Genomic DNA, 21228 nt, shown 5'->3' with positions numbered 1-21228 from the left:
TTTTGGGTTTTATATTTTATAATATATATTTTATCCAATATTTCGTCCAAAAATTCTTTACAAATTTCTTCGAACTTACAGTTAAATGTATAGTAGAAATTATTCAAAAAATTCTCCTCACTTTCATCATTTCATCGTATATGATTTGTTGATTCTTTTTATCTATCAAGATCATCAATATGAGAATGGTATGTATGCGCATGTGTGGTGGATGTGTGTGCTTGATGGGTGATGGTTGTGTGTTGTTTTTTAGGGGGATTCCCCCGATCTGGAATTCAGAGGCACCAATACAAAACTATTGATGCCTGCGCGTGGGTGTTTGAGTGGGGTGGTTGTGTGGTTGCAGTGGTTGCATTGTTTGCAGTGGTGGCGTGGCGTGGCGTTGATGGTGGTGTCACGTTTAACTCTGACTTTTGCTTGCGTATATCTTGGTTTAGGGATATGAAGTTCGTACAAAAATTATTTAAAATATGTAAATGTTAAAAAATGTATTTTTACTTGTTTTTTGTTTTTGTTTTGTTTTGTTTTTATCTCGTTTATCTTGTAATTGTTTGTTGTTTTACGTTGCGTTCTTTTGTTGTTGCTTGTATCGTTTGTTGTTTTGTTTTTAATAATATGTAATATTATATATAATAATTATGAGTAGGATTATTCGCATGTAACGGGCAGTTGTTCCTGTGTTGTAACGTCTGCCGCGGCATTCTTCTCCTTCAGATCCTTGGCGAGATCCACCTGTGAAAAACGAAAGGAATAAAATGTTATTAAATATTTATATGGTTTAAATTATAACACTCTCTGTTCGTATGCAAAAAAGATTAAAAACTTAAAGCACAACAACAACAATTAGGGAAAAAAAAGGAAAAGGACGCGACAATGACAAAAGGCAATCGCCAGCGCAAAAACAAAACAAAATGGTATACAAAAATAATGTATTTAATATAATAAGCGATTTGTGTTTGTGTGTTCAACATTTAGGTACAGTTGTGTATTTTAATGGTCTTTGGTTTTAGTGAGAGCGCAAGAGTTACGACAGCCAAACAGATTTTTTTCGGTTAGGACAGAGCGGTAGATGGGAATTGGGAGCAATTTTCTGTTTTTTAAATTTGTACTTTTTGTGTGTATGTGTGGATTAGAATGAATGCAGTTGAAAGTTGAGTTTATGGGCTTGGTTGGTTGTGTGGTTAAATACACCGAAATGCAGTCGGCTTATCCTCGGTTTAGTAGTACGTACTTCATTCGCTTTACATCACCAAAAAATGCATGCAATCCCCCGAGCAAATCAATAAAGAGATCAATCAATGTACCAAACACTAACGAACTACGTATTAACTACGGCAACAAGCGCGCTACCAGCAGCAGATTAACTGATGCCATTCGAGTGAGACACACACAGAGTGGAGAAAGCAGGAGGGGCACACGCCCCGGACATAAATCCATGCCCACCAAATGGAGCGGCAGATGCAATAATGGTTATGGTGTGTTGAAGTCGAGGTGTTTTGTTTTTTTTTATTATTTTTTTAAGAGTTGAAGTTGCAGTTTTTATAGTCACTGCCAGTTGCTATTCACATTCACCTTGTTGTTGCTCTCGCCCTCCTGTTCCGTGGGTCTCACATCCAATTCTGCCAGGAGGAGTTCGCCAACTGCTTTGGTGATCGGGGCATCCAGATCGCTAATTATGTTTCCGACCAGGTCGTTTCCGTTATCGTTCTCCTTATCGTTATCGCTATGCGCATCCTCAGATATGGCTTCTTGGTCTGATGTTTCTTGTTCGGAGGTTTCTTCTTGGTGGGTTTCAACTTGATCCTTAATTGCCGCCTCCTCAACAGCCTCCTCTTGATCAGTAAGGGTCTCTTGTGTGACAGCAACAGTTTCCTTCAGATCCGCAGGATCAATGAAAGCTGGAACTGGCACATATTCTTCTTCGTCGGATGTTGGTTGTTGTACATTAGTTTCCTGGACAACATCCGGGTGCGTAGAAGAAATGATCTCAGCCGTTTGAGAGGGAGCTGTTTCTTCCTCGTTTTTAACTGAAGAAACTTCCTCCTCAACTTCAACCCTGAAGGCGGCGGCGTCAGCGGTGACGGCGGCGATCTCTTCAACATCTACAGGAACAGACTCCTCTAGTTCGGAATCCTCCTCTTGTTTCTCCTTTTCCGTGAGAATTACTGCCGCCTGTTCGGTGATCTCAGCCACAATGCTCATGGCCTGCTGCTCGATCTCATCACGGTTTACTTCGGGGGTGTTGTTGGGGGTTACCTGCTCCTCGATAACTTCATCGGAAAGGACAAAGGCAGAGACTCGAGATGGAGGCGGGGATTTGGGCAACGGAGGTGGCGGACTGCTGCTCCTGGTCTCCAAGATAGAGGATTGGGATTCAACTTCGGGAACTTCAGCAGCAGCCTCCGTTTCCACTTTAGGAACCTCAGTCACGGATTCAGTTTCAACTTTGGCAACCTCGGCCACGGATTCAGTTTCGAGTTTGGCAACCTCGGCCACGGATTCGGTTTCAACTCCGGGAACTTCTGCCACGAATGCAACAGGGGAAATGGAAACGGGTACTTCAACTTCGGGGGACACAGGAGCAACAACCACGAATCCCTCAGCCTCCGTCTCAGTCTCCGTTTCGGCTTCAAGCTCGCTGCTAACCGCCTTGATGATCGCCGCCACAACTTCCTCCTCCGCCTGGCTAGTGGTCGTGGTAACTGCTTCAATGCTGGCCTGCGTGTGGGAGGTGGGAAGGATCGTGTTGGTTGTTTTGGTTAGGATTGTTTGGGTCTGAACTAACTCTGCGGCTGATACAACGGTCTCGGTCACAGTGCCTGTGCAAGTTCTTTCGGTTTCTGTACTTATTGTTTTTAGTGCTGTGTTTTCTGTGATTTCGGTTGTTGTTTTTTTGGTTGTTGTTGTTGTTGTTGTACTTGTATTTACAGTGAAGTTTTTGCTGTTGTTGTTGTTGTGTGTAGTGCTGTCTGTTCTTGTGTGGTTGTTTACCTCAATTTGCTGTCCCTTCTCGGTCTCGACGGCCACGGGAGTGGGCGGGGGCGTGGTAGTGCCATTGGTGCCATTCTGGTGCGGCTGCTCGTCATCAACGTTGCTTGGAATGTTGTCAACTGCCGGTGCTGTCTCGGCCACTGGAGATTCGGCCAGTCCATTGCTTGATCCATTGGTAAGCGCCTCTCCATCCCCGGCTCCATGTCCATTGGTAACCACTTCCGGTTCTGGCTGGCTCTCTTTCACGGGAACTTCTTCGGTGGCAGTGGTGGTGGCAGCAGTGTTCGACTCGGTGGCAGTGGTAGTGGCTGGTTCCTCGGCGGGCTTGGGCTGTGCCGCTTCCTCAACTGTTGTTGGTGCTGGCGACGCCTTCTCGGCTTCCCCGTTGGCCTGTTTCTCCTGCTCGCTCGCCGATCCATTCTCGGCGGGCTTCGCCTCATCCTTGGACGCAGTCTCTTTGGTGGGCTCAGCAGCGGCAGTCTAATAAAAATGGTACGATAATATTATTTACCGAGTCAAGGGAAATATTGCCACATGTGGCAGAGATCACTTACCTCGGCTGTCTTTTCGGCCTCGCCGTTTGTGGCCTCCGTTGGAGCTGCATCCGCAGCTGGAGCAGCTTCTGCTTCGGCCGTCGTGGGCGACGTTGTACCAGAGGTGGGGGAGACCGCCTCCTCCGACTTGGCAGGCTTCTGTTTGTCCTTCTTGCCAAAGGAGATGCTGCGGAAGGACCACTTCTTTTTGACCTTATCCTTCTTGGACTTGGACTTGATGCTTTCATCGGCCAGCGGGGTGATATCCTCGCCAGCGGCAGCTGCTCCCTCCTTGGGAGAACCCTCCTCGCCCTTCGCCGTTTCAGCAGCCGCATCTCCACCTTCAGCAGCTGCGGCACTCTTTTCGGTGGTCAGATCTTTGTCGTTCTCAGAATGTTCCTCCGTTTCCTTTTTCTGGGGGGGAAATAAAATGGGCTTAGAATGGTACGTAATAAGAAATATTTATGTTTATGCCTAGATCAATTTGGTTTTTTAAGAGCCGCTTAAATTATTTTATTCCTTTTGCTTACCTCTCCCGTCGCCGCTGCTTCATCGCCTCCTTCTTTGGGCGTGGCAGCATCACCGTTCACCGCCGGTGCGTCCGTCTTCTGGTCCACATCAATCTTCTCCACCTTGCCGGCCACCTCATCCCCCTCGCCGACCTTCTTGGGATCGGTGGTGATGTCGATTGAACGCTTGCTCTGAGCTTTACCCATTTTTTCCTGTTGATCCTTTTAGTCTCTAGTGTAAACTGAAAGAAAATGAAGAGAGTAATTAGTTTAAATGTGAAACATTGTTGAGTGGTGGGGAAATGGCACAAAAACGCCGGCACTTTTTATTTTTAGCTTGTGTTTTTCCTATTTTTGCGATTGACATTTTCACTGAGTCGCACTCGAGATCTTTCAATGCAATTCGATAACCTCATTAAGGTCTGTCGTTCGCATCAACTTCAGAGAGCTTATCAAATTGCCCAGCCCATGTAGAAAGGAATTAGTATAAAGTGGAACGATTGCTGTGGTCACTATACTTAAGAATTGTTTGTGGAAATAACAATATATTTGTATTTGAGGAAAAGGAACAAAAGTTAAGATACATAAAGAAAATGTATAATTCAATAAATATTAGATATCATAATGAATGTAATTATCTTGTTATCTTTGGTTCTTTAGAATCACACTAAACTATCAGCTCATTGGAACTATTATGCAATGACATATGACTTATAATTTCTAGAAAATTCTAACTGGCGTCTACAATTACCGAGGCAGCACTGTTACCGCCAACCCAGACGGCAGTAATCGTAAACAATTCGTGCGCCTCCCATGATTCATCGACACTTGAATGTTTTTCCTTTTTGCTGTGAAGTTTATATATGAAACAACGAAACAGACACCACAGAAAAGAAAAGAGAAAAGGTGAACGTGGGGTAGGAGGGCTGGGCTGGTTTTTAGCATGCAATGCGTCATTTTGAAGCAAAATCGAATTACACACACAAATTTTTGCCAGAGCGAATGAAACAGAAACCGTAGCAAAGAACCAAATTTTTCGGCGGTGAGGTGCGACGGACAGGACAACAAGAAGTTTGCATTTTTTAGGGGTTGTAAGTTGAAAAAAAAAGAGGGAAGGTGTGTACGAGTGCAGCTAAAAAATGGCGGCAACACACACGGGCATACAGACAACAAAGGCTAAAAGAGCAGCTGTTTCGACCGCTTTATCTAGACCCGGTGAATCAACAGCCTCCCACATCCGACCCATCTGCCTCCTACTCACACTCGCACTTTTAACACAAACACACGCACCACCACCGGCACGTGGTGCGCCATATGCAAATTAAGAATTCTCCGGGAATCCATCAGTGACTCATTAGTTTCAGTTTATTATTGCCTAGTTAGTGGACATGAGTCAATGCTTGGACAGGAAGCAAAACATTGAAGCAATGAATTGTTCCCGTCTGATAGTCCGGAAATTAAATCGTTCTGATATAGGAGTTTCCCAGAAGACGGTTGAATCACCTAAGATGTCTAAGAGGTTGCTCAATACTTAAAGGTGTGATAAATTTGTATTTGTTAACATGACATTCACTTTAAAAAAGAATTTATTAGTCATAGCAATTATATATATTTTTTTTTTTTATATTAAATTATAAATAAAATAAAAATGCTCGATTTGCAAATTTCAAAAGAAAAAAGTTTGACAATGCAAATACAAAAGTATACTCCCCCATCAAAACTGTGCTTGATTATGTTTTTATCTTACTTAGGAGGGCAATTACAGTTTCCGAGATTGCAATTTAAAAATAGTCCGTTTTATATACTCAGTCGACTAATTATCCGCGTCAAGAATTTTCTTCAATAAACTACTTAACAATACTAGTACCAGTATATGAAGACCCCCTTAAAAGATATGACTTCAAATTATAAATAAAAGTTTTAAATTTGCGCCAAAATCACAGACTCATGCACTCGGCACAAATACATCATATCAATTTAAATACGTAACAAGACAAGACCTCAAGTTTCAAGACTCTGGAGGGTTCAATGAACCCGACGACAGCAATTAATACGAGACAACACAATACCGTATACCGTATATACCATACAATACCGGGCCAACTGAAGCTCCTCGGTTATGTATTTCGATCGGAGTGATAACGGAGCGAGAAACAGAGGAACACATTCGATGTCGGTGTTTTTGGCCGTCGGCGGGAAAGCAAAGAGGCTATTAATTCCTGCCCTATGTCTATCCAAACTGGATGAGTAATGGCCGAAATATCCCCAGCACTCAGCTGAAAAGGTTGTAACATAAAAGCGCAAGTAAAGTGGTGCGCATGACGCATCTAGGAAAAAGGACATTGGGAGAGAGCAGGACAATTTAAGAGAGCGAGAGCAGAGGCAGAGGCAGAGGGTTGCCGGCACTTTTCAAGGAACTACAACAATAATAGCATTAACGGGTCTGGTCATTGCACGTTGCCATGCCAACTGTTGTTCCTCCCTCATCCAAATCCACATCCACTTCCTTCTCTCCTCTGCCCAAAAAACCTCTGAGCTGCGAGGTGTGAGAATAATTGAGTGCGGTCTGAAAATGATTGGATGCCTTTAGAAAAAACAATGTAGCCAGATCAGAGCAAAAAAGCTTTCATTCTGGAAAACTAGGTTTCTAACTCACTTTAACTTCTGTTCTTAAAGATCTTGAATGAATTTGATATTTAAACATCAAACTTTTATCCAACATTTCGGGAATAATTCAAAACGTTTTAAGTTTAAACCAAAATTATTTAAAAAACCAATTTTTGTTATCCAATTTAATGTTGTTTTAAAGTAAGTTAAATAAAAGAAGTAAATAAAATTCAATTTGGGGGGGATTGAAAATTGGGGAGCGGCTCAAGGGTGGATGGGCCATCTAAATTTGTAATCTTTGAGAATCACTTAATGGGCGACAGCAACGACAGTTTTCGGGGCCTTTGTGTCTTGTTTTTTTATTAGTTTAATTCAATTTAGACATGGCTTTTGACATGTGCGCCCGCTTTCACACGCCCTCCCCTCGTTCAGCCAACCCCTCCTTCTTCTTTTCCATTTGCAAGCCGATGGACGACAAAGAAAAACGCAGAGCAGAGCTCACAGCTCACAGCTCACAAAACAGCAGCCGCAGTCTATAAATAAAAGCGCATTTATCAACAATGGAGTGTGTTAAAAAAAGAAGCAACAACAGCAGAAAGAGGCGCTGCCTGCATGGGCGTGAGTGCGAGGCTTCAATTCATTTCAGTTTCCCTTCCCTTTCGGACGCAGGCCGCCTATCAATTTTGACACTTCAAGCTGTTGTGTATCACTTTGCTGCTCCTGCATTCTTTGGCGACCAGTGCTGACAAAGAATACAGCTAAATTTGGAACGTATACGACATATAACATTTTAAGAAAATTCTAGATCTGATGGACCCCAGGAACTTCTGTGAAATATTTAAAAGTATAAGTTTATAACAGTTATTAAAAAAACACAATTACAATGCTTCAACAAAATCAATTACCTCGTGGATAGCTTTAATTTGAGATTGATTGCCTAAAAAAGGTCTAAAATGTTTTTTCCAAATAAAACATAAATTTAATACACTGCAGAATACAAATTGGGTTAGCATAAGAAAGCCTTAAAAAGACTTTCCCCAAAAAGGCAGTTATTTTAAAGAAACAAAGAAAATAATATATTGTACTTAAAATACATGTTTAAAAATTATTGTACCTTGTGAATTTGAATAAATTGTCTATTACAAAAACATTAAAACAGATAGAGAATTGCAGCTGAAAATAGCCAAGCTGACAGCTCAGATTCCTCCCTCCAACTCTAGCGCCCTATCTACGCATCTGGCCATCTCATTCGCGCAACCCAGCGTTGGAGATGAGACGTTTTGATACGTAAATTAAATTGATTGTGCTGGAATGTGCCGGCTGGATGACCGTCTGAATGTCTAGCCGGCCGGCCGGCCGGTCAAACATTAATTTGTGTGGTGTGCGAGAGATGCTGGCCGCTGTTGATTTGCTGGTTAAAGCGCAGGCGCAGAGCCACCATTCCCATTTGAGTAGTCCCATTTTCACTCCCTCCAAGATCAGTGGCAGTGGCATCATGAAATGTACATTGTTGTGCAATTAAAATTGAAAAGTTTCACCATTTGTGGTAGGGACAATGGCTGAGAAGAGAGTGCATGCGCACCAGCGCAATTGAACTTTTATAAACTAATCAAGAGAGATCGTTAATGGCATCGCTCACACACATCAAACATTCAACCAACTAACCAACCATCACATCCATCCATCCATCCATCCATCCGTCTGTCCAGCCATCCTCCCCTCAATTGAGTGGAAAGTTTCCCTCAATCAGGCTCAAGTAGACCCATGTTTGAGTGGGAGAACAATAAGACTGCGAAGAAGGAGCAGCAGAAGAAAGCAGAGTGCACTTTCATTGCATTGTTGCCTTTGCTGCCGCTGATAAGCCACGCCTAAGCCGCAATCAGACTTTATTGAGCGTATGTGTGCTTGTCGCAGTCCACTTTAATTGTCATCAAGAAATATTCTTGTTGTGGGCCCCCCACGCAAAAGTATGCACACTCCCATGCACACTAACAATGCGGATGCAATCTTGTTGGCAGGCTAAAAAAGATAAAGAAGACGATTCCCAAAAAGCGTGCGAAAAAAGTGCCAACGACAAAAAAGATTATTAAGCTCAAGAAATCCGAATAACATAATACTCTTGCTAAAATATTTTGTTGGCGAATATTTTCAGCATTGAAAATCAAGTTCCTAATGTTTTTGGTAAAAATTAATACTTACAGTTCAACAAATAAAAAGCCGTGTTAAAATACAAATCAATTGGGCAATACAACTAATTATCAGAAGGGACATGCTAACAAGTGTCATGGATTTTTATAAAAATTAAAGTATTATATTTAGATGCACATGATATATTGCGAAAACGTTGAAGTAAAGATTATCGTCTAGACAAATAGTGTTTGGATTATCAAAACAATCTACTACAACGTATTTCCAGTTAAAGCGCTAATTTTGCTTATCAAAATCTATAAATAGTTGTAGTATTCAAACGTTAATCACATGTGCAATTTCATAATTGTATGTCAATCAATTCCAAAATAGCTGTCTGGCAAACAAATTTTGCATGTGTAAGACTCATGTCAAGATTCTCTCCAATTTTACGTCCTTGCTTTTCTGGCCTGCAAAGTTTTCAAACCGCTAAATCAAAAATATGCAAGAAGGGGAGCAAAGACGATACCAAAAAGCCACTATATCAAAAACAACCGGCCGAGTGTCTCAAGTAACCACCGGATATAATTGTTGTTGATGTGTGAGTGCTTCACTGGAGTTGTGGCAAAATGAAAATGATACGATACGTAAAATGAATGCATTCCATAATTAGTAGCAAGTACGCACACTCGCTTACACACATATCACACGCACAAGTTGACAAGACCCGAAGAAAAGAGAAAATATTTTTTTCAATTATCATTTCCGGTTAATTCGAAATGTTCTGACTGGACAACAGTAAACCTCCCTCCCTCTTTTGATTTCGTGTGTCTTTACAATCACTTTTGATATGGATACATTCACATGGCCAAAAATAAAAAAAGAGATTCATTGTTAACGGTACTAGGAACCCTATTTTATTTTCTATATCAGTACTAACAATGACGATAACACTAGAGGAAATCGTGTTTCGGAAAGCAGGGTGGAGTTTGGTGTACAGAAACACGCCTGCTTAATTGATAAATGCAATATATATATGGGAAAACAAAGAAAATCATATCAGCGAGTGATTCAGAATACGGGGCCTTTTTTTTTAATTCAGCCCCCAAGAGTGGGTGATGAAAGAACGTGACCAATGTTTTAGCAAAATATTTCACCAAAAATTAAGCATGTTTGGCAAGTCTCGGTGATCTTGGCAAACATTACCTGCCCCACAAAATAAGCACTCGCAAGCATATACACATTGTGAGAGACGTGCTCTAGTCAAGTTTTCCACTACTTGACAGCAGATACAGATACGACCGGCTTATCTAGCCGGTTTTTATCATATCTTCAAGATATTCTCGTACTCTCTACCACACACAAACAAACAGGCAAGGAAAGGAAAGGAAAGGAAAAAAAAAACGGTGGTAAGGGGCATCGATCGTAAAATTAGACGCACTTGAAAATATCTTCTTCCTCTTGGCCTGCCATTCAAAAACTATCAAAACAGACAGAACACAATCGGAATCACACACATATTTATGTACGAAATATAACGAAGCCCAAAACGCATAAAATCATCAGCAAGAACCGTAAAATTTTATGAGCTCGTTGAGAACGTCCGATATGTCTTTGTACGTACGTTTCTCTATTTACATACATATATGATGGCTAGGCTAGCTGGCTACGTAGGCCAACTTCTTTTTGCAAGGCGCAAAAACCCGAATGGCAAACGAAATATGTATGTTGCCACGGGGCTGTGTGTGTATGGTACTTGAAAATATTTCAACAATGTGTAATCTGCAAGACAAGTAGCAATGATGGAAAAGTTATCATAGTAAATACTTTTTGGTAACTCTTACTTTATATTTCTCTCGAGATATGGTAAGATAAGTATATTTTTGTTCCTTTCTTTTTTTTGCTTTCTAGTTTTGCCTGACAGGGTTATCTATTTATGATAACTTTTATAGAACAAACAGTATACACAAGAATATGTGACCAACCAATATATATATATATTTTTATTTTAAATAGAGCCTGAAGTGTCTCTAGTAAAGATATTTTACCTTTCAGCTATGACGTACTCTTCTAGTTGTAGTCTACAACAGTTATCTTATTTTGATAAAATAGAGGTAATCATGGAAGTAAAGTAAAAAAAAATCAAGTGTGTCGATAATTGATAGTTGAAGGGACGTGGTAAATCCTTTTAATTGTGCACCCTTTTGTTTTATCTTAATCTTTTATAAATTCTTCTTCATACCAAAATATTTATATTACAATTTTAATTTAAAAATAGTTTATATTATGTTCTTTGCTACCTACAATATACCTTCAACCACTCAACTAGAACAGGGTATCAAACGACCGCGCACTTAAATCAACTACGCTGTGGGCCGGTGATGAAAATAATTACAATAAATATTTGAATATTCAATGCTTGGGGGCTTCCTATTCTTTTTGATAGGAGCGAAAGGGCGAAAGAGCGGGAATGAGCGAATAAGTGCCAATAAATTTGTCGCTTGCCCACGCACAATCACCTCTTCTTCTTTTCCTTTTGCTTCGCTGAAAAAGGATAAACGAACACAAAGTAAATCGCAAAGTAGCAACAAAAAGAACCAGAGCGCCCACTAAACCGGTTCGCTTTTCTTCGCTTTTTGGAACTCTCTTTGCTTATACTCTCGCTCCTTTCCTCTCTAGTTGCGGTTAATTAAAACTCCGAGAGGCGTGCGACAGTTGTAAGTTGTGTATTAAAAAGTGGTAACAACAACAAGTTAGGTAGCATGGCCAATTAGCATTCATTTTTCGCAAAGAGCGACACAGCTTTTCTAATTAGAAATTCACAGTGGGCACTCGAAGTGTGTGTGTTGTAAACGGATCTTCTTTATACATAATTCATTAGACCCTTTTTATTCGATTTCCGGTACTTACTATTTCTGCCAGCCGCGCGGGTGGTCTCTTTCGCTCTCTCGCTGTCTCTTTTAACTGGGTAAATATTAACTGTGTTAACTTTGTAATTAACTAGTGAGAGTTAAGCCGTTTTGCACTCCGCGTCTTTTATTCTTTTATTTTTTATTTAAAGGCTGGAATTAAATCCCCACGAGAACCGTTAAAGTCAAGCGAAAAACGATGACTGAGAGAGCGAGTCGCGATCAATGGCAGCAGAAACTTCTCTTGCAGTTGACAGAGGCAGCGACTGCGACTGCGGCAGCGACGCCAGCCGGAAGCAGTGGAGTCAGAAGAAGCAGAGAAATGCGGGCACACTCACTCGCACACATACTCAAACATACAGACAGTCAGCTGCCGATAAAGATAAAGGCGTGCTCCTGGTGCCTCCCCCCTCCCCCTCAATTCTTCTTCTTCCTCTTCTCACTCCTTAGTCAATAACAAACTAATGAGCCTTGGCGGCGTCGATGCGTATGCTTTATTGCTTTATTTTGCTGCCATTCACACAATGACCCCACATGCAACAGCAAAAGCAACAAAAACAGAAGCAAAAGAAAAACCAGCGGGAATAAACAGTACATATGCACATGAGGGGGGCAGCACACACACACACACTCAGAGAAAGAGAAGGCGTGAAGAATCACCGAAATATATGGTGTAACATTCAACGGGACTCTTGTATTGTTATTTAATTATCGCCCTCGGATGGGAAAGTAATTGTGTATCGGAGAGTGCATATTTTGTGGGGGTACTCCAAATCCAATTTAGGATAAATCGCTGCTGTGGTCGCGGGGTTAATGGAACTGACTCCTGTTGTACGTAGTTCCCATAAAATAGAGATAAAATCCAAAAGATTAAAATCGAATGCATTTTGGTGCAAAGACAGTTATTTCGCTGATGGAAGGGAAACCAAATCGTTTAGGCATAACTAAATAAAATATGCATGTTTTAAGTTTTTAAATTAGAAAACATTACTTTATAAGCTTATCCATGTTTGTAGATTTTTGTAAAAATATAAATATTTCTTTGTTATTTTCTGTGAACCAAATAATTGAAGCAACTATGTATGTATGTATATGTAGGTAATCCTTTACCTTTAACGGGTGTACTTTCGAAACGACCTAACATCCAGTCAATTATTTTGTTTGAGTGTTTTCGGGTCCTGGTCCTGATTATGAGAGGTCGAAATAGATTTTTTTTTTGTTATTGCCTAATTTTCATTTATCCATAATAACAAAATCATAAATCCACGTCATAAAAAAATTGTTTTTTATAGGAAAGAGTGTCGAAATTTTTAGATAGCATTTAAGTTTAAAGGCAGGTAACTCTAAAAGCGTTAAATCATCAATGCTCTCGTAAATTGATTTATTAAGTATAACGAAAATATATTAATTTGATCACTGTACCTTTAGACGACAACGAACAAAACGCGGTTTTGATAAGCAACGCAACAAAGGCAAATTAGAAAACCGCAACAACGAAATCGAACGCCGCCAAGAGCTTGAATTTAAATATTTTTCTCGATCGGGAGAGGGGCGATATGGTTGGTGTATAGATTGGATCGAATCGGATCGTCCAGGGCCGCTTATCTTCGCCTCCGTCGCTTTTGTTTATTTTGTTTTCAGGGGCTACTGCGATTGATTTTTAGTGCGGACTTCACATATTTTTCTATTTTCCACATTTTTGTTGATTTGGCATTAATACAATGCCCATTCGGCACGCCAAATGCCTCGTAAAACAACAACAAAAATAATGTGCACCCAGCAATTATGTTTGTGCCTGATCCGAATTCCAGGGGAATTAGTGGCTTCGAGTGGTCGAATGGAAGGGTATGAGATATCACTCCAGTTTTTCAAAATGAAAACGTAAAATAAAAATCTGCTCAATCTGCGAACATTTTCCACTCGGAGAAGCAGCGTTCGAACATCTTTCACACAGATGTTTGCATATTAAATGAGAAATTCGCTCGCTTTCTGTGTATACAAATACGTTCATCGGTGACAAGGGACCTCTCAACACTTTGCCTTACTTTACCCATGCTCCATACTGAGCTTCGGACTTTGAGCTGCATGTGTTTCTCGTAAATGGGCTGGCAGACCTCCTTTTTTGACTGGAATTCGCTTCACTGTTCTGTGACTAGATTAATCGGATAGGTTTGCTTTCATTCCAGAAAGTATACAAACTGTTGTTGTATTTTTAAATTTGGTTTAAACACTGATATCAAAAGTATTTAAGATCAAAAGTATTTAAAAAGTAAAGAAAACATCGATAAACATATGTGGTATAACACCATGATCACAATTTGCTATATATTTGATATACGGCTTCTTGATAAAAGCTAAGTAAATTGATAAATATTGTTAGCCATATAAAAATAAAGGTAGATCTTGCTAACACATACTCTTATTTTCAAAATTGCGGAACAAATTGCTATATGTTTCCTACTAATGCGTAGCTCAAGAACCTAACCGCCCCATTTAAGGTCAGTTGTGGGATCGGGCTTCGCTCGTTAACCGCAAATCGGACTTGACGAAACCGAATATTTGCCCTCAGCCCCTCCCCAATCGCAATGCAGTGTTTACTTGCGTTTGAGCAAACGTTGACAAATTTGGCAAATAAGACATGAGCAGCAGCAGCTATTCGTCCTCAAATATGAATATGTAATCTGAGTGGACTTCAAGGGAACCCGCCACGGATTCTTTTGGTCCCCATAGTTGTTAAACGAATTACAAATATACATTCAGATGGAGCCTACCTGCAATCGCAGAAAACTCCCCGAAAATAAAGCAAATTGTTTACACTTAGGGTGCGAAGGCAAATCAAAACGCAAAAACACTTGCAATTTGAAAGAAGCGGAAAGAACTGAAATGATTTTGCATATTTCTTTAAATCCTGATGCCTATCCTAAACTAGGTCATTTAAATCCATTAAAGTGAAGATTAAGCAAAAACTTTATTATTTTCAATGTAGGCACAGACAAAGGAACATATTTTGTTAAGCCACCAATCAGAAAATACTTCTTATTTTAAGCTCAAATTATTCCTTTGGTTAAACATTTCAGATTTCTGTTAAACATTGCTTTAAATAAATAAACAGTTAACTTGTTTTAATAAATACAATTTGTTATTTTAAGAAACAAATTTTAAAAACACAGGAACAAGGCAGTTTAATCCTTTAAACATTCATTGGTTTGAGTCATTTTAACATTAATTTGTTATTGAACTCTAATTTTTTTTATTTTCTGAAAGTTGAAACAGTTAAATAGCAAACAAAACTCGACATAAAAAAATAAAGCTATTTCATATTATTGTATTTGGATTTCTGCCACATTGAACGTTAAATTTGTTATAATATGTGTTTATAACAAGCTTGTTTTGGAAAATTAATTCGATCTGATGACAGTAAAATTACTTATAAAGTCGTATTGATTTCGGTTGTTTACTAGGTAAACCAAGTAACAAAATGGTTTACAAATATAAAAAGTAACCCCCTTTATGAATCGATTCTTTTGTTTTTAATGGCAGACTACTGATAAACATTTTAGTGATCTCCTGAAAGTGTATAATAAAAGCATTAGCATTCCGCGTTGCAAATAGTTAATACAATTTCTTCAAAGCAATTTAAATTGCAGTTGACAATCGAAAATCTTGTGATTGCGCTTCTTCTTCTTCCTCCGCCCACCCACTTCATTCGTGAAGGACTCATACATGCAGCGCTTTACGCACACCGGTATACTATGGCCGGCACGCAAGTACACACACACACTTATACATAGGCATGTAGGAGACGCCAGTTTAGGGCGGTGGCTGTCTGCCCGTCTGCGATTGAACAACTGACGAACTGACTGACGGACCAACTGACGCTGCAAAAAGTGCGACGCAATTATTTGCAACAAAAGTGTAGAAAAAACAAAAAGACGATCCTCGTATCGATAATCTGAGTAAACTGAGACGCAAAACGGGAACGACAAACACACACACGCATAGATCGTTTGCCCACAGTGATCACTCGCTATGAATGCACCTTGCACAAGGATGTTTGGCTGAGCGGAGAAACATGTTGGCAAGTGTAATCAGGCGTACAATGCAAACAAAGAGGAGACAACGACAATGAACCAGAAGTCAAGGCGAAGCAATGGCACAAAGGACAAGCAAAGAGCGGGAGGAAGGAGACGGAGACAAAAAGGAGAGACCTAGAGAGAGCGAAACGGATACAAAGCCACACCGGCATGCTCTGCCTGCGTCGCTGCCCACGACGCCGCACACTGGTACAGATCGCATTTTTTCTTGCTTTGTTTCATTCAATAAAGATTTAGAGCTGTTAAGTTATACATTAAATTGCTAACATATAACTAAAATTATATGCCGAATTGACCACGCCCACATGTTGCCAACATGGCGGATGAGTAATATTTGTATTCAATTTCTTAATATTTAAATTTATTTGTTGTTTTTCTTTAATATGTCAATAAAAGTAATGGCCAAAATTACATTTAAAAAAACTAATTTGTGTTTTAAGAACTTAAACGTCGATTTAAATTTTAAGAACAGTAATGAACAGAATATAGGATTTCAATCATACACAGCATTATTTTTGTTTCCCTCAATTCGACATACCCAAAGTATGCTCTTAATAATAAACTTAGTTTTAAGTGTTTATTCCAACATTAAAATGAATTTGCCCAGTGTGCGCTGCTGCGGACGCCGACGTGGTGGCAACGCCGACGCAATGAAGGCGGCACACCCAAAAATTGTAAAAGAGGAGTCTTCGAAGTGGCGAAATTCAAATCGCGGCATTTACGGGGGCGGGGTTTCTAGACAAAGGAAAGTCTAGCTTATTTAATAAATTTAATTTAAAGATATTTCCAGTCTTTCTCTTTTTCTTTCCAACGCTCACGCACTCTAAGCTTCCTTGCATGGCGTCCTTTTTTCCTGCCTGTATATGTGTGTGCGTCGGCGGGCGTCTCTTTTACAAACACTTGTGCCTTAAATACAGTTAGCATTTCTTTAAACCAGTTATTAACTTTTGATTCGATACTCTTTTTTGTAACAATTTCTTCCTTTAAAACAGACGCGAAGTACAGAGCGGGTATAGAGAATTTCAAAAGTAACACCACTCACACGCACACACACACACACACACACAAAAGCCGTCTGCCTGCTTGGCTTTACATTTTCTTTTATTTTTAAATATACGCCTGCATTGTTTTTCGGTTTCGTTTCTTATGACTTAAAGTGCAATTTACCTGGCTCGATTTTCGGTTTCGATTTAAAAACACACGCACTTGCTTCTTTCTTTGCTTTGCGATTCTACTCTGGCAGCAGCTCTTTTTGCCTGCTTTCCGTTTCGGTTTCTTTTCTCGTTCTTGTTGCGCGCTCCACAAATAAAAAATGTCCGCTCGGGTCAGGCATTTTCGAGGCGTTATGATGTTTTGGTGACAAAAGGCGTTAGTGCGATTTCTGCACACCAGTGCGGCCACAATGTTTCTTTCCCGCTAAATTGGCTATTTATCTAATGTTTATAAGTTTTATTAACTTTATATAGGTACTTTTGAGTTTACGTGGGTTATACAATTTTAATTTGATCGTTGTTGTTGTCTTATAAGCTTTGCATATTTAGCTATATTTTCAAATCAAATTCCATACATTACCCTACGTTGGTTTTAAAAAACATTTAGATGTACATATAATTGTACAATTTGAATTTTGAAACAAGTTATACTTTTGCAACAACAACATCGTTTTAACACACGAGATAATGAAGTTATACCTTTGCTGATTGTATAAATGTTGCCCAATTAAAATTAAAATAAAGAACTATATTTGCCTTGGAATTTTAACAATTGCATTTGATATTGCCGAAGCGTTTCAAATTTTTCCGCTTTGTCGAATCACATAATTAAAATTTAAGACCCACCCTCCCCAAGTTTAATAAACATGATTTAAAAGGAAACAAATTTTTTATTGTAAACAGTTTTCACGACTATTTGTTATTTTTTTTTTATTTTTAAACGGTTTTTTGCCACCCTTTTTTGCAAAAACAAGTTGGCAATCTCTTCCATTCTCGCTTCTCACAATTGCGTTCTGCAAAGTTGTAAAAGAATTTTTATACCACACAAACGGAATTTCCCTGGCCAAATAACAACAATCAGCATATGACCTGAGGAGCACTAGTTGGCCAGGAGGATATAGCCAGGAAACACCCAGTCTTCGTCATCTGGCCCACGGACGGCATAGTGCTTCACAGACCCTGTAGTGGGTGGTGGATTCAAGGCAGAGGAGGTGGTGGGTGGTGCTCTTATCGGCCTGCGAATTCTTCCATGCCCGCTGCGATAAGAGCCAGCCAGATCTGGCCGTCCAGGTGTGCATAACCATCGTACATAACTAGACTGGAATACCCTTAAATACCTAATTTCTCGCCCTTTAGTTTGGCACCATGGGCTGTATCACCAGCACCAGCAAGCTGAACGAGCTGCGCGGCCATGAGAATGTGTTCCGAGTGCGAGTGGCTCACCTACAGCCCACGCCGGGCACGCCCATCATTCGCAGTGGCTATCTGGAGCTGACGCCTCGTGAGCTGATCTTCCAGACGCCCGACTGCGAGCCCATTGTGTGGGCACTGCAGCACCTCCGGCGCTATGGGCTCAATGCGGATCTCTTCTCCTTCGAGGCGGGACGCAGGTGCATGTCCGGACCGGGTATCTACACGTTCCGAGTGCACAACGCCGAGCAGCTGTATCCGATGTTTCAGCGCTACATTAATGCGGTCAATACGGACGCCTTTGCGCAGGGCGAACGCGAGCGGGTGAACTCCGCCCATTCGGTGTCCGCAAATATGGGTGGCAGAACGGAGGGCAATAATTATTTGGAACCGGCTCCTCTTATGAGCCGCCAACTGGGAAGTCTTCAGAGCGAGCCCTCCGGCGGAAGTGCAATGCATTCGCTGCAGCCCAACGACACACAAGTGGATGACTCTCCGCCCAATTTGCAATCACCAGTCCTGATACCCAGTGCCTATTTGGATCAGCCCTTGCGAGCTCTGCAGGAGTGCTGCCTGGAAGGCAATGCCACGGATCTGTTGGCTACCCCGCCTTCTGGCAATAGATTGAGCATGCGAAGGCGTACCTTGGACCTGCCGCCACTGGAATCTGCCCCAGCTCCAACTCCTGTTTTAAGTCCCAACGATGCAGTGCACATGTACGCCAATGTGGAGGCCTTGATCTTCGATCTAAGCAATGAGCGGTGCTATGAAAACGTTAATCGCTTGGAGTTGCCGCTCCTGCCGAGGGAACCAGTAGTCAGCCAGGAGCCAGCCACGCCCACCAGCCTAGCAGGCAGCAGCGGAGTGAACTACATAGTGCTAGACCTAGATCAGCCACGAAGTCCGGTGGGTGCGGCGGGCTCACCCAAAGCGATCAATGGATTCGGCAGCGGATTATCGCTGACTGCCGCAGTACCGGTGACGGCTCCAGTGACTCCGGAGGCAGGTACCATGCTGGACGTTCCCCCTCCGCCCATTCAAACCCAAAGCCTGAATAGTGTCGCTGCTGAGGCGGTGGAGGCCACAGCAAGCAAGGCCACGGAGTGCTCCGGGACGCAAGGCTATTCCACAATTGACTTCATTCGGACCTATGCCTTGAACAAGTCATCGACAGAGCTGCTGGAACCAGTAACTCATCGCCAGCATTCGTCGCACGATGCCGAGGAGCTAAGGATCACCAGGCACAGCAAATGCATTCGGAAAGCCTACTCCATAAGTGAGTGATTTGTAGGAGGTGAAAATAGGATTATTATAAGCCGCGTGCACAACGAATTTAAGGAAAACGAAAAAGGAACCAGAGCGCTGCCCAAATAAGTCAAGTAAATTGAGGAAATTCATGAAAACGATTTGAGAGGGCATTGAAACCAGAAAGCATAAGGAAGTGTATTTTTGACGTAATGAGGTATAATAGGTCCTAAAATCAAAAATTAGCTATTATTCAGACTTACCATGCAATGAGAGTTTAAGGAAAAGAAACGAAAGAAAGAAAACGTTGAGAGGTGTAGGTGAATAGCTGGAACACTTAAGGACTTACAATACCGAAAACGCATCCTTAAAACAAAAAACCGATTAAAGTCAGACAATTTCTGATATTATCTTCCCAAATGTTCGGTTTAAATTGCATAATGTTGACCAAATATGCTGAATGCTGTGAGGATGAGATTTCCAAACTCGAACCAAATCAAAACATATTTTGAAAAGATCGAACACACATGTGTTATGGCGAGTATAAAATATGAAAAAACAAACGAATATTTGACACCAAAGAACTAGAGGTAATACAACCTTAACATTTTTGAGTTAACTAACTTGCCAAAGAAGTTCCGCAGAAAACTTTACGCGAAGCTGGTAGTTTTGATTTAAAAAAGCACAAATATTAACTAGGTTCTCGGATTGTGGAATTTTGAAAAATATGAGAAGTGAAGAAGAAGTGGTGTACAACGAATTTACTGCAGTCAAGGATTGAGAATTGATTGTGGTAAAGTGGAAATTGAAGAGTGATTTGTTCATAGATTTGTTTGCTTCTCCGTGGGCCAAACGTTTACGCAAACGAATAACAATATTATAAACCTGGTTGTTTTAGTAGTCAGTAAAGAAAACTCTCACAGCCAAATACACATAGACATGAATTGCATACGTACTTAACTTGTGTTTAAGGATAGTGACATAAAATAACCTAGTGATTAGATGATTTGTGTATTTGCCAGCGGCTGTTTAGAGCTAGTCATTTTTGATTTTGTGCATAATTATAATAGCGAGCAACACGAAAGGCTTTTAACGTTTAAATTGTATATGATAGTTATTTAATATATATATACATCACCGACGTACCGATGTACGTTTGTTGTTGGCCAATGCTTTGAAATTGTATTTTGTTGCCAAAGAAAAAAAAGAAAACCATGGTAGAAAACATCGCGTTGCATTGTCCGCTGTGAGTTTATAATTTTTATATATATCGCTAAATTGTTATTCAATTTGTTAGGACTTATATACACTGATTGTCACATGGAGCATTCATCATTTCAAACATGTGTGATGAATTAAAGGTTTTTGTAGTTGCTTAAATTTACATACATACGATCGCGGCTCAGTCGGCGGCAAAAACTTATTATTGTTAGTGTCTAAGACAAAATATGTGCAATAAAGCTCAAATGAACTTGTAATTACATCTTTTAATAACTGAGCAACACACATAAAAATAGGATTATCTTTTGATTTTGAGCCAGAATTACTGCGGAGCTGCCAGACCAAAATAGGCTTTACTGTTATTCCCCCTAAATTAAGAGAAGACAGTTGGATATCACATAGACAAAAGAAATAAAGGATAGCTTCGGAAGTCGATTCTCGAATACCCTCACTTCTAGACAATAAAAATCGCCAAAACTATAGTGATTCAAGTTTTGATAAGCCCCCTAACCTTTAGTTAAATCCGATTATATTGAAATTTGTTTTTTAATAATTTGTTTGTTTTTTCTTTGTATACTTTTAGGAGAATA

General features: G+C 40.4%; 2 protein-coding genes across 6 annotated transcripts; one reads left to right on the top strand and one right to left on the bottom strand.

The window, feature by feature from the left end:
* On the bottom strand, window positions 1-20936 carry LOC128262652 (A-kinase anchor protein 200). Of its 5 annotated transcripts, XM_052997043.1 has the most exons (6): window positions 16938-17097; window positions 4055-4275; window positions 3546-3938; window positions 2992-3471; window positions 1573-2718; window positions 1-732 (listed from the first exon to the last, which is right to left on the bottom strand). In XM_052997043.1, exons 2-6 carry the CDS (start codon window positions 4238-4240, stop codon window positions 649-651), a joined length of 2289 nt encoding a protein of 762 aa, XP_052853003.1. In that variant the 5' UTR covers window positions 4241-4275; window positions 16938-17097; the 3' UTR covers window positions 1-648. The 5 variants fall into 5 exon arrangements, with proteins under 5 accessions (XP_052853003.1, XP_052853002.1, XP_052853000.1 ...); XM_052997042.1 differs by lacking the exon at window positions 16938-17097 and adding an exon at window positions 20811-20936 and having other exon boundaries at window positions 1573-3471; XM_052997040.1 differs by having other exon boundaries at window positions 1573-3471.
* LOC128262655 (uncharacterized) lies at window positions 17738-20895 on the top strand. Its single transcript, XM_052997046.1, has 2 exons — window positions 17738-18052; window positions 18119-20895. The coding sequence occupies exon 2, from the start codon at window positions 18128-18130 to the stop codon at window positions 19454-19456; it is 1329 nt and encodes a 442-aa protein (XP_052853006.1). The 5' UTR covers window positions 17738-18052; window positions 18119-18127; the 3' UTR covers window positions 19457-20895.
* Window positions 20937-21228: the final 292 nt, after the last annotated feature.

Source organism: Drosophila gunungcola, unplaced genomic scaffold (genome assembly GCF_025200985.1).
Source record: "Drosophila gunungcola strain Sukarami unplaced genomic scaffold, Dgunungcola_SK_2 000001F, whole genome shotgun sequence".
NCBI classification, from domain to species: Eukaryota; Metazoa; Arthropoda; class Insecta; order Diptera; family Drosophilidae; genus Drosophila; species Drosophila gunungcola.
The sequence above is the reverse complement of the archived record's forward strand: the minus strand, read 5'-3'. Positions and strand labels throughout refer to the sequence as shown.

What these genes read in the sequence shown, in the direction of transcription:
- LOC128262652 (XM_052997042.1), bottom strand. Translation starts at nt 4,240, where the DNA reads ATGGGTAAAGCTCAGAGCAAGCGTTCAATCGACATCACCACCGATCCC. An exon ending in AAGCAGCGGCGACGGGAGAG is followed by an intron (nt 3,939 to 4,054) that starts GTAAGCAAAAGG and finishes TTTCCCCCCCAG; the next exon opens with AAAAAGGAAACGGAGGAACA. An exon ending in AGGGCGAGAGCAACAACAAG is followed by an intron (nt 733 to 1,572) that starts GTGAATGTGAAT and finishes CGTTTTTCACAG; the next exon opens with GTGGATCTCGCCAAGGATCT.
- LOC128262655 (XM_052997046.1), top strand. Translation starts at nt 18,128, where the DNA reads ATGGGCTGTATCACCAGCACCAGCAAGCTGAACGAGCTGCGCGGCCAT.